Source organism: Podarcis gaigeae (genome assembly GCF_964106915.1).
Source record: "Podarcis gaigeae genome assembly, chromosome: 6".
Taxonomy (NCBI): Eukaryota; Metazoa; Chordata; class Lepidosauria; order Squamata; family Lacertidae; genus Podarcis; species Podarcis gaigeae.
This window is the reverse complement of record NC_139682.1, coordinates 72,316,852-72,329,436: the sequence shown is the minus strand read 5'-3', so window position 1 is coordinate 72,329,436 and position 12,585 is coordinate 72,316,852. Positions and strand designations below refer to the sequence as shown.

Here is a 12,585-nt window from a genome sequence, read left to right as displayed (position 1 = left end):
TTTTGGGGTCTTCCTAAAAAAAGCTGAACAACTTTTGGGGTGTCCTGGTTTTTACTTTTTGAAATATGGCAACCCAAGACAAGGGTCTCCCACAGATGAGGGGAATAGAGGCAGAGAATTTCAAGGGTGGGAGCGAGTGCATGTTTTTTCCAAGATGCTGGTTATCAGCTCTTGTTCTGAAAATAGACAATGTCATCATTTGTTCATATGACACCATAACAATAACTGCTACCTAGTAATTATCTGCACGAGAAGGAAATGATCCTGTTAAAGGTCCTGTTTCTCATTTCTCATTTCTTTTGTTGTCATTATAACTCAATCAGTGTTTTTTGGTGTTGAAAAGAGCCTGTGTTTCTTTACTCAGTGGGAAACTTCTTCAGAACTTCTCAGGCTTTTAACAAATTTGTACTCGAATGGGACATGTCTCCTCCTATTGTTGCATGGACCATTGACCCATGACTGTCTGGTGTTCGTGATTTTTCTGGTAACATTGCTCCTGAACATACAGGTTTATGGCTTGTTATGTGATCTCTGTGAGTCAAAAAGACTCAAAACATATGGCTGATCAGATGTTAGGCTTGGGGGAAATCAAAAATTAAACTGTCTCAGAGCTGTTGAGAGGCTGCTTTGCTATATATTTTATGTGATTTCCGTGTGTTGAGGGAGATGACATCTTGGGAAGAGACTCTGAGGGAGAGAAAAAAAGAGCTCTAAAAAAACCCTGAACAGTTTGTATGGTCGTTTTAATCTTTAAAGTCTGGTCAGCTAAAAGCAGATGTTGCAGACGAAGATGGAAACTTGCCTGAGGCCAAAAGAATTGGAGAGCACCCTTTCTGAAGGAAGAAAAAGAAAAAAGGCAACTGCTGTCTGAAACTACAGTGGACACGATCCAGTCAAAGTTAAGCACTTTTACATCCCATGGATTTCAGCCGAGACTTTTTAAACTCATGCTTAACTCTCACCTTGAGATCAATGGCTTAAAGGTGCTTAACTCTGGCAGAATTGTGTCCAGAGAATTTATATACATAATAACTTTATTTTGTTTTTGTGTTTTGATTTATAAAAGAGTAAGTTTATAAAGTTTTATTAGCTGTAGAGTTCATAAAATATAAAAATGTAACAGATTTCAAAATAGTTCAGGTTTTTTTGTACTCCAGCATCCTGAACAACTCCTTGTCATCAGGAACACTTTATAGGGTTGCCATAAGTCCGGAATTTCCTACACATGGATATGGAATACTGCAGTCAAAATGGAATACTTGGGTCCGGGCAGAAATCAGTAAAATGCTTTTTGCTGACTCCCCCCCCCCCCCAAAAAAAAAACAACATATCAAAAATGGCTTTTTTGCTATTTTGCTAAAAAAAAAGCTCAGCAACTTTGGGCAAAGCTAAAAAATAGCTCACCAGGTGGGAGTGGTAACTGTAGATATTTGGCTTAATAAATCTGAGTGCACACACGCACAGTTGGGTTGACAGCTATGCATCTTCATGAAGAATCCAACATGCCATGCAAAACTAGGTAGATATAATGTAACAACAGATTCAAAATGGCCTGCTGCTATGTAAAATATAACTGCAGACTGATTTGAAGGTACTTTGCTTCTAGCTCGATGGAACACCCATATATATCAAGAAGAATAGAGTACCGGTACATTTATGACTTAAACTCTGCATGGGATGCAGGTTGCCATATTTTTCAGGGGGGGTTGGGACAAAGTTATTGTTGTTGCTGCTGCTGAGAGGCTTTGATATCATACATGCTTAAAAAGACTGAAACGGGGACAAACAGTTAAAAGTAACTATAAGGGAGGGAGCGTGAAGGAGCACAGGTGTTGCATTTGGGGCCAAGTCTGTTTCAATCACCAAGTGTATAATTCTGTATTCCACTATCCTGGGTGCGTTAGAAGTGCCTTTTCATCTGACCCACGTTTGCTCTTCGAATCCTGCCGCACCAGACAAATGGTATTTTTCCAGCTAGTAAAATACTCCTAGCTCTCCTGCTAAACGGTTAATTGACAAAGGGCTCGAAATAGTGTAAATTCACCTCCAGAAATCGCACCCTGCATTATTTTTCAGGTGGGAATTGAGGTTAAATAAAAAAATGCACCCCCCAAAGCTCCAAAACTCAAAAATTCTTGTAGATTTTATTAAAGAGGAAAAAAGCTTAAGAGCGATTTTTTTTATTCCACGTTTGGAGATACGGCAGCCCTACATATTTTGCCTTCTTTCCCTTTGTTTATCTAATAAGGGAAAGAACAGTCTGGGCTAAGGAACTTAATGTCCCTCTCTGTTTTTATGAGGGCATTCCCTCTTTTCTTTGCCTTTGATTCCTGATAAAAGCTCCTTGAAAAGCGGCAATCTTTCTTCCCTCTTCCCTCTAGTAATAAGACAGCCGGTGGCGTCCATGTTGTTGGAGGACAAACAGTGATTTGGAGTGGCTGGCCTGTTCTCCTCAGCTTTCACTATTTCAGGCTGCTAGGAGAGACTTAAGGAAACAACCTGAGGGAACATTTGATTTTATGGGTGAGAAAGGAAGGTTGTAGCCTAGGGGCTCCGCTTGGCCAAATATACGGAGCCGGACACAGCCTACAGACATAGGCCATGGTACAAAACAGCCCTTTTAATTCATGGGGTGCTGCTTTAAGCAGTCCTTCCTTTAGAGCTCGTAAATCCACTTTGGATGGATGGGAGTTGCATGTCCCACAAGGACAAACATTGTCTTCTTCAGCCAAGGGCTGTTTTGCCAAGCAAGAGATATGTGTGTGTGTGTATAATGTATGCATGTGTACACACACACACACACACACACACACACACACACTTGTGCAAAGGTGTCTACCAAGTCAGTTGGCAAAATATATGGAATTTCAAAATGGCTGCCTGCCACTCTGTTCTGATTTTGCTCTGAGGTGAAAAATGACACGGGGGATCTTTGAATTTAAGGCTTCCTCCAGTGGGAGTTCTAAAGAATATAATATAATAATAAAAAAATGCAATGTTATAAAAATAATAATATCCTTATTGGGTTGAAAAAGCTGGTATACTTACGTGGCAGGGGAGACACCTTGATCATGAAAAAGCTGGTATTCCTTTGTCAGTATATTGAAATAATTATAGTTGTCATTGTCTTTTGCAGCTTTTCTGAGAATTCACCTCTCGTCTTAATACAATGACAGACCCTGCTTTTTCTTTGGATAATTTGTTTTTTGAAGGACCAGGTACAAAACAAAAGTAAGTTTGTTGCAGCTGTCTCCCATAAGTTGTCCCTGTGATTTGGCAGTGGTAGAAGTCGAGGGAATGTTTTCTGGCTCTAATATGTTTTCTGTAAAATGATATAAAGGGGTTTTTTTTAAAAAAAAATTATGATAATATTTTTGAAATTTTCAAATATTTACCCAATATTTGCCATTATTATTATTATTATTATTATTATTATTATTATTATTATTACTACTACTACTCATATACCACCCTATACCCAGAGGTCTTAGGGCGGTTCACAGAACAAAATCAAAATATAAAACCACAAAATATATAATCAAAATAAAAAACAACCCCCCCCAAAAAAACCACATTTTAAAATTATACAAATTCCAATTAATATAAAAAATAATTCCAGTTATTTCCAAATTTATAAATTTGATCAAAGTGGTTTCCTACACTCCTTGATTTTTGTCCAGTTCTTATATTGCTGCAGTTCATATTTTTTCTATTAACTCTGGTCTCTCTTCAGATTGTATCAATCTTTCACCTTTACTAAAGGTTTTTATTTTCAATGAACAATAATAAATAAGCTTCTCCTTTCCTAATTCTCTCAGTCCTCTATATTTCAAAGAATAACAAAACAAAACAAAACAAAACAAATGAAAGATAACTAAATAAATTCATATTGTTAAATATTCAAGGGGCTACCTATCTCTATATTCCAAAGAATGTACATAGTGGCAGGTAGGCCCCTAGAATATTTTACAATAACAATTTATTTAATTATCTTGCATTTGTTTTGTTTTGTTTTGTTTGTTGTTATGTTTTTTCCCCAAAAAAGTTTCTGTAGCAAATGATTATGATAACGTAAGTTAGTTCTGCAAGATAACATAGCAGCAGGACATCTCAGCTTATTAGGAGCCCTACGGTGATATCAGATGTTTTCCCTTTGCTGACTGTAGGCATCCAGGAGCAAAATGGGGGAAAGAGATGCAGTTTTACTTATTTCTTCTGTTCCCTACAACCCCACCCAAATCCGCTCTAGCCTCCAGAGCTAGGGTTGCCATATTTCAAAAAGTAAAAAGCAGGACACCCCAAAATTCCCACTGGATGTCAATTCTGCCTTTGAAATGGCAGCCCTATCCAGAGCAGATTTTGGGGTTCAGTGGGGAACGAGAATCTAAAAATAATTGTCTCTCTCTCCCCCTGTTTTACCGACTTCTGTCGGAGGAGAGGAAACATTGGCTATCTGCTTTGGTTGTGTCCCAAAGCATAGCAAATTCTCATTAAACTGAGGTGGGTTAACAGAAGTCTTACATTTAAAATATAACACGTCCCCCCCCCCCCCCAAGTGTAATGTTAAAAGGGATAATTTAGAAGTGACACAACAGTCAATATGTTCTCCTGCAGTTTGTCATTAATTTGGTTGGAAACACTTAATGTTTTTTCGCTTCATGTTAATATGTTGGAAACAGATATCTAGAAAATGAAGAGCCAACAGACTGGTATCTTGCACCTGTTCCGTCTGCGTTTGAAATTCCACCTACTCAGCAGCTACAAATGGAATTGGGAGGGAACAGCCAAAAAGGTAGAATGTTGTGTGATTAGTTTTAATAAGAGGAAGTATGGAATTTAAAAACTGCTGTATTTTTCCATGTATAAGACGACCCCTATTTTTTTGAACCCAAACTCAATATTTTAAAATAGTTAGGGTTTCCAAAATTAGGATGCCATATTTCAAGAGCCAGAGCCTGGACCTCTGTGCATTCACCATCCATGTATAAGATCACTCTCAATTTTTGACCTTCCTTTTAAAGCAAAAAAACCATTGTCTTATACACAGAACAATACGGTAATATTCAATTACTCACTTTAATTTGAGGGGGCAATGCCTACTTTTACTGAAGTATGTTGAATCATGGGCTATAGACTATATGTGAAAATGCATGACTGTATTTCACACGTCTTTTCTTTAAAAAAAATAACAGCCATAGTGCTGGGTGCATCATAATGGCTTACCAAACCCACATTGCTTTTCAACATAGGATGAAAATACCTCCCTCTCAGGTTGTTATTTGTTCCAGGAAGGAAGCTATCCAAAATGTTATCTACAGAACACTGAAGTACTATGGGGTTGCTTTTGGTTAGGTGCAGCAATGGAGGATTAAAAAGAAGAAAAGAAATTTAAATTTAAGTTTTTTTTAAAAAAATCTTTTTTTCCTACAACGAAAAAGTTCAGAGCTCTTTGCAACCCTACAAGCAGTATTGTAGGCAATAGGCTCATGGCTTATTGGAGAAAACAAGGCTTACCACAGAGCGCTTAGTTCAACGTGAAGGTACCATTTTTAAAACAATATAGAAGCAAGAATGCATTTCGCTCAGTCACCTCTTAAATTACTTTAAGGTAAGGAGCAGATAGCCTCCACCCAAAGGGATTATGGATTAAAGTGAATCACTTTTACTTCCCCTCACAAAAATCTCCTGGACATATTTGGATGCAATTTGGCAAGTTTAATCCACTTTGAAGGTGATTCTGTATCTCTACATGCCATACACTTTGGCCAAAAGGAGGAAAAGCTTCTCCATTATAGTGAATGAGGGAACACAATTCAATTTTATACAGAGTAGTTTTGGAGCTGATGACACAGTGAAGCAGAGAGAAAATACAGGGGGACTCTGGAACAGATCAGGATTTTTTATTTTAAAAAACACCAATATAAGTACTGTATAGGCCAGATATCGGGGCCTGTGCATGACCATAATAAATGAGGAATTTTAAGGATTGTCAAGCTGAGAAAGCGCAAGAAAACATTGAGAATAATGGCATGAAATTTATTTTCTTTTATGCATGTTTTGTTGAATCAACTTCTTGGTAGACATTATATTCTACATTTCTTTTCCTTTTGCAAGTAGCTTGCACAGAGCAAATGACTTGCCCTCTTTTAAGAGCATTACTAAGCGATAAAATCCAGTCTACATGATTACTTTGCTATGAATTTTAACAGGCAAAACCTATAGGAGTTCAGTTAGTGGAGGCAGGTAAGTTATTTTCAGGCCAATAGTCTGGAATTGGTCCCATTGTTCCTCTATGACCTTGATAAATATGAAAACAGAGCTTGTTAACTGTCTTCTAGAAAACCTTTAAAAAAATAAACTATTAATTAATTTTCCAGAAGAAGATGGTGATGAAAGTGCCTGCTCAACATTCAGGAAAAGGTAGGCTTTTTAAAGCCAATTATAATAATTCATCAAATATCAGAACCATATTATTTTAGATACATTTGTCAAAGACTCAGTTTTTGATCTTTGAAATGAAAGTGCTTAATAGGGCTCCAGGCAATTGTGTTAATATTCTTTTGAATGTGAGAAAACTGGGATAGTTCCTTTCGGCGGTGTTTTAATACAGTAATTAGATTTGCTCTAGGCACAACCCTTTTTTACAAGGATTTAAACACAGGATTTAGTTTATTACTTTAGTTAAGAGGCAGCTGATGTACTACCAAACACACTCTTAAAATTCCATACAAAGACATGGTCCTTGGCAGCTCACAGATATACTAGTTTATTTTTATACTTTAAGCTGTCACAGGGCATGCATGTAATCCAACTCCTTTAAGAATCAATCACAGGATAATCATTGCTTTAATAGGGCTGGACTTCACTCTTTGCCAGTTTGTTGCAGCAGACTAGAACTGTACTTTTCAGAAATGCGTCCTGAAAGTTCAGTTAACTCTAATATATTTTGACTCTACTTGAAACTATCTAGGTGACAATGAATGCTGATTCTCAGCCCATTTAAGAGATGGTGCTCCTCTTTTTGGATGTGTAGAATCCAGTGGGTTTTCTTTAATTAATGACAATTACCACAAATATTGAAAGTAAGAACTAACAAGCAATGAACTACAAGTAAGCAGCTCTTTGAAAGGGAAAGATTGTTGCACTCTGGCTACTTTTCCATTCTTGAATTATTCCTGTCCAGATGTTTATTTTTATATTTATTTATACATACAACTAAAATGCCGCTTAACATAAAACAACTCTATGCAGTTTGCAAGAAGAAGTAAAGTCATAAAATCACAGCAAAAATCTAAGAGTTACATCCGGGGAGCTTTTTTATTTAGCCTGAGGGTTGCTTTCCTTTCTAGGCGATCTTCTAAGGGCCACATGCCAGCAGTGGGTGTGGCCAGAGGCAAAGGTAGGCAGAGGTACAAATGCACATCTTACTTTTGTACAGTTGGCTAGTATCTGCACACACGTGCACGCTTCTCTTGACCCTCCATCCAGACGAGCAAGAGCATCATCAGAGCTCAAGTACACATTCCAGCAAGGCAAAGACACAGGGTTCAAAATAGGGCCTTGGGTGGATGGGACCTGGGGATAGTTGTGAAGGCTGAAGGTCTTTGTCACCTGGGCTTGGTGTTCCCTATTTCTCAGAGACATAGTAAAAAGCTAAATCACAGTACCAATCAGCACAATCTGGAAAAAAATGTTTTCAACAACCAGAGAAAGCCTGAATAAAGAAATGGGTTTTAAAAACATACCACATTTGATGCTTCCTGAATGGGGACTGGGTTCCAGAAGGAAGGTGCCACTGTGGGCAAGGCCTGTTTCCATGATGTCATGGTCCTCAGGGGCCTCATCCAGTGAACATATGGGTCGTCTAGGTCAGTATGAGTGAAGGTGCTTTGCTAGGTATCCTGGCATACAGTATCCCACTCACAGTATACTCTGTGACATACATTGAAATATGCAGGCAAAGCCACTGCATGTTTTTGGCGTCAAATGTAAGTGGTTTTGATGTTATGCTCAAGCAGGAAAAACAGATGTACAACATTTTCAGAGCAACGTATAAAATGGAAAGACACATACCTTTCCTGTATGGCTGATACATCTCACTGTGTCAGAGATGCAAAATGTCCCACTTTGGATGTTATGATAGAAGTGTAAAGTCCAAAGCCACCGCAAGTCTTTCCTCTTTCAGTGTCATTGTTTCTTTTATCTGTACTCAGCTATTTCACTTCCAAATCAACAGTGAATTTATCTTGGAGATCTTGGTCTATGCTGCACAGCTTGATAGCCACTAAAGGAAACATGGCCCGCCAGCCCTGTATAATGACCAGCCCAAGGCTGAATTAACCCCTTGTTTCGGTTGCCTGCCAGAGACTGCCAGAATGGGTGTGGGGGAAGCTTGGTGGGTCAAAAATTGTGCAAGCCTGTTTCAAGTAACTAATAACAGGTTTGGTTTTCAGCAGGTATTGGAAACAAAGCAATGTAAGCTGTAGTATGTAATTGCTATGTAAGTAAGGTTGTAAATGTGTATATTATATGAAAATATCCCTTTGAATTTATTACAGCTTATTTAAACCAACCAATTATACATATGTAAATCCAGGCAACACTGAGAGTACCAATGCCAAGGGAGGAATGGACATGTATTGTAATATTACCAACAACAAAGAAACGAGGAAAGGAGACCTATGGAAAAATAATACGCAGTTAGCTCAAGATTCAGATTTTAATCTGCTTAGTGTAAATGATATTTTTTCTGCTTATGGAAATGGAATTGAAAAAGCACAGTCATTTCCTTCTGTTTCAAAGACTTTTAGGATGGAAGGTAAATTACACATTTTCTCTGTAATTTTTCGCTACAAAGGTATTTACGACACTGGCTTCATGAATAAACATTATTCATAGTTATTGCATGAACAAAACTGTAGATGGAGTCAAGAAATACACAACAATCTGCTTGAGTAATATAAAGTAAGGAACATAGTCATATTCATATAGAAGGTCAGAAGCAAATTAGAAAAAAAAGATGTGAATCACAGAAAGGAACACCTAAGCCAGATAAGACAGAAGTAATTATAATGTGGTGGATTAAATGCATGTCTCAAAGAGCTTAGTACTCTGCTATTTTTGAGGTCAGCCATGGGAACTGATGAAAAGAAAGCTATGCATTGTTCTTTCACATCTTCCTCTTCTGCTCCTCCGCATCAAATTTCGTCTGCATATACTCCAGTGAAAAATTTCTTCAGCATGTCACAAGCCATCCTTCTTCTTTCTTCCCACACTGGAAAGAAGGGCCTATAGGTAATTTGAAGGTAAATGAGGGCAAGATATAAGTCTGCACTTCCAAAGAGCAGTGGTAGTCAACATGGTGTCCTCCAGATGAAGTTGGACTACAGTTCCCATCATCTCTGATCATTGACCATGGCCATCTGTCATGGATACTTCAGCTGAGATTCCTGCATTGCAGGGGGTTGGACTAGATGACTCTTGAGGTTCCTTCCAACTGTAAGCTTCTATGATTGACCATGTTGGCTAGGGCTGATGGGATCTGGAATCCAAAAATGTCTAGAGGGCCATAGAGTCCCCATCTCTGATGTACCAAACCTTATTGCCCCAGCCCTCATTGCTAGACAAGGGACTTGAACTCTCAGTGCAGTTTGTGCCAAAGTCTTTAAAGACAAGGCACAGGTTACAAGATTTAGCAGATGTAAAGGAGGTACACATACATGGCTCTTGCAAGCTAGGACATGGATCCAGCAAGCAACATGCCCCTGCACCTTCCTTTTGAAGAGACAGATGGGCACAGAACTTAGCATGGCAAGTGATCAGAGTCCCAGGACTAGGCACACAAATGGGCACTCCCCATGTGTTTTTGGGCACCGCAACATGTGTTTTTGAGCACCGCAATCTCACACAAGACAATGTCCGGCTGTGATCTCAAGCATTTTTGGGTGCCATGCTCTTGCATGAGAGCATGGCCCCCCCAAAATGGGAAGTCTCGGGACAGTTGATGGGTATGTGCGGACCATCAATTGGGAACCACTGCTCTAAGTCATTGTTTTGTGGATACATTTGCTGTATTGAAAGATGTACAGAAACACTGTTGTAAAGAAAGGCAGTCGAGAATTTTTGTCTGCAGTCCTCAAAAAGATACTGGCTATTTGCTTTCCTAGATAAAGCTTTGGAAGATTGCAGCCTTCTACTCTGGCTTCAGACAACTCAACTGGTGTATCTACGTGCAGGATCAGTGTTATGCAACCTTTGCCAACCTGGCTGGGGCTGATGCTGGGCTTGCTTTTGGGGGTGGGGGGGAATTGTAGTCAAAAATATCTGGAGGAAACCAGACTGATGAAATTACATTCTATCCTTAGCATTTTTATTTGTGTTTTTTATTAATATTGTTAATGGATGATGATAAAAATAAAGTTTCATTCACTAGGAACAACAGAAGAAGACTTGATTTTGAGACCTGTGACTGAAATCCGTATCCTTTTATGCACTACAATTATGTAAAAGTGACTTCTTGTCTGTATATTAGGTAAACTATAATGTTTTTAAATATGCTTTAAGAATCTAGAAAGTAATCATGTGGCTGGGGGACTCCGTAAAGGTAAAGGTAAAAAAAATATATAATTGAGGAAACTTATGATTGTAGTAATGGCCACGGTCCATTGAATGAAAAATTAACATATTCAAATTTTCTTAATCAACTAGAGTATGAGTATGCAGTTTAGTGGACCAGCTGCATAATGCTACCATAGCAGGCTCCAGTAGCACAACCATCATAGTACAATCATTATTTGGGTTTTCCCAACAATGAATAATGCTTAGGGTTGATTAGTAAATCAATATTTTGCATATGTTTTAATTTTTATTTCATTCCACCCCATATCTTTTTTTTCTTTGATATATATATATTTACATTTCTCCCCAGCTCCAACCTTGTTAGAAATTTTCTATGTAGTTGAAGAACTGCTATTCCTCCATTTAATCATTTTCCAAACATATGTTTAAAAGTGGGAAAATTTATTTAAATCTGTATAAAGTACTTCATTGTGAAAGTTGTATCCATTCCTAACTAAATTGTTTGACTCCTTAATATGATTTTAAGCTGCCCAGTTTAGAAATATTTTCAAAGATTTCCCTTATTTTAATTACATTCAATCCAAGGCTCTGGATGATGTAAGTATGGATTAGTTTTAACTATGCAGGTTTCATAATTATTTTTACACTTACGGCCATGCATAAGGAAATGCCTACTGGTTTCATAAAAGTAGTTCCTGTGACCCGCCAGGATTCATGGTGCTTGCCATCAAGTTTGGCAGTCTACTAGGGCAGGGCAGGGCTCTGGTTCCAACCAGAGGACTGAATCCAAAAGTAGCTTGGGGAAAGTTATCCGCCTATAAAATCACCTGACACGCCATATGACTCCAACTTCAGTTTGTGACTGCAAAAGAACATTATAGCCATGGCTTCAACTACAGTGGAGAAATCTTCCTTTGTTTGCAGGCAAAGAAAGAGTTTGGTGTTCATCTAGAGTGTGCCTTCCCCATTTGTCCTTTGCAGCAGCCATACCTTGAACTTTCCTGCACCTGGTGTGGCTTATGAAAAAGACTTGGCAGACTGACCTCTGAGGTCTGGTACGCCTAAGTAGCTCAGCAGTCCAGAGGTTCCCCACAACCAGTGGTGACTGATGCCCGCTGGGACACACATATGGCAGAAGACAGGAGGGCCAATAATAGGCAGAGCTAATGACAAGTGGAGCCAAGTAATTCTAGTTTGGACTCATTCTCCTCCCTGCTGAGGAGGGCAACCCTGAGACCGAGGCAGAAGCTGCCACAGGCAGTGCTACCCCCAGACCAATTTTAAGTTGGAAAATAGGCAGGTAGGGACCTACTAAAGGCAGACTGAGATTTGTGGGGCCCTAATGGACCAGCCTCCACTGCTCACCACTTCCTAAGGGCTCAACGAACGTCTTGTTCTTGCTGCTTGCCTTGGATCCTAGGGAAAAAAGAGAATATTTGCTCAGTTGCCGGATTCTTTGGCTTGATATAATAACAAATATAACATAAACCCTTATGGCTGAAATCCTGTGCAGTTTTATATGGGAGTAATCCACATTGAACCCAGTGGGACGTAGTCTGGATAGATATGCATAGGGTTAGGCAAAGGTAAAGGGTAAAGGTAAAGGTACCCCTGCCCGTACGGGCCAGTCTTGCCAGATTCTGGGGTTGTGCGCCCATCTCACTCAAGAGGCCAGGGGCCAGCGCTGTCCAAAGACACTTCTGGGTCACGTGGCCAGCGTGACATCGCTGCTCTGGCGAGCCAGAGCTGCACACGGAAACGCCGTTTACCTTCCCACTAGAAAGCGGTCCCTATTTATCTACTTGCACCCGGAGGTGCTTTCGAACTGCTAGGTTGGCAGGCGCTGGGACCGAGCAGCGGGAGCTCACCCCGCCGCGGGCATTCGAACCGCCGACCTTTCGATCGGCAAGCCCTAGGCGCTGAGGCTTTTACCCACAGCGCCACCCGCGTCCTAAAGGTAAAGGGACCCCCGACAATTAGGTCCAGTCATGACCGACTCTGGGGTTG

The 12,585-nt window shown here is 39.5% G+C and overlaps 1 protein-coding gene across 6 annotated transcripts in view; it reads left to right on the top strand.

Moving 5' to 3' along the window:
• Positions 1-1,694: 1,694 nt before the first annotated feature.
• HFM1 (helicase for meiosis 1) overlaps positions 1,695-12,585 on the top strand; it is a 49,484-nt gene continuing 38,593 nt past the window's right edge. Inside the window, exons 1-7 of one of the 6 annotated variants that reach the window (XM_083743217.1) lie at positions 1,695-1,962; positions 3,137-3,231; positions 4,680-4,792; positions 6,378-6,420; positions 8,559-8,818; positions 10,433-10,477; positions 11,105-11,175. In XM_083743217.1, coding sequence (XP_083599343.1) covers positions 3,170-3,231; positions 4,680-4,792; positions 6,378-6,420; positions 8,559-8,818; positions 10,433-10,477; positions 11,105-11,175 — 594 coding nt within the window. In that variant the 5' untranslated portion in view covers positions 1,695-1,962; positions 3,137-3,169. Of the gene's footprint in view, positions 1,963-2,230; positions 2,605-2,635; positions 2,910-3,136; positions 3,232-4,679; positions 4,793-6,377; positions 6,421-8,558; positions 8,819-10,432; positions 10,478-11,104; positions 11,176-12,585 lie in introns of those variants that run through there. The other 5 variants (XM_083743215.1, XM_083743216.1, XM_083743214.1 and 2 more) reach the window with 5 other exon arrangements.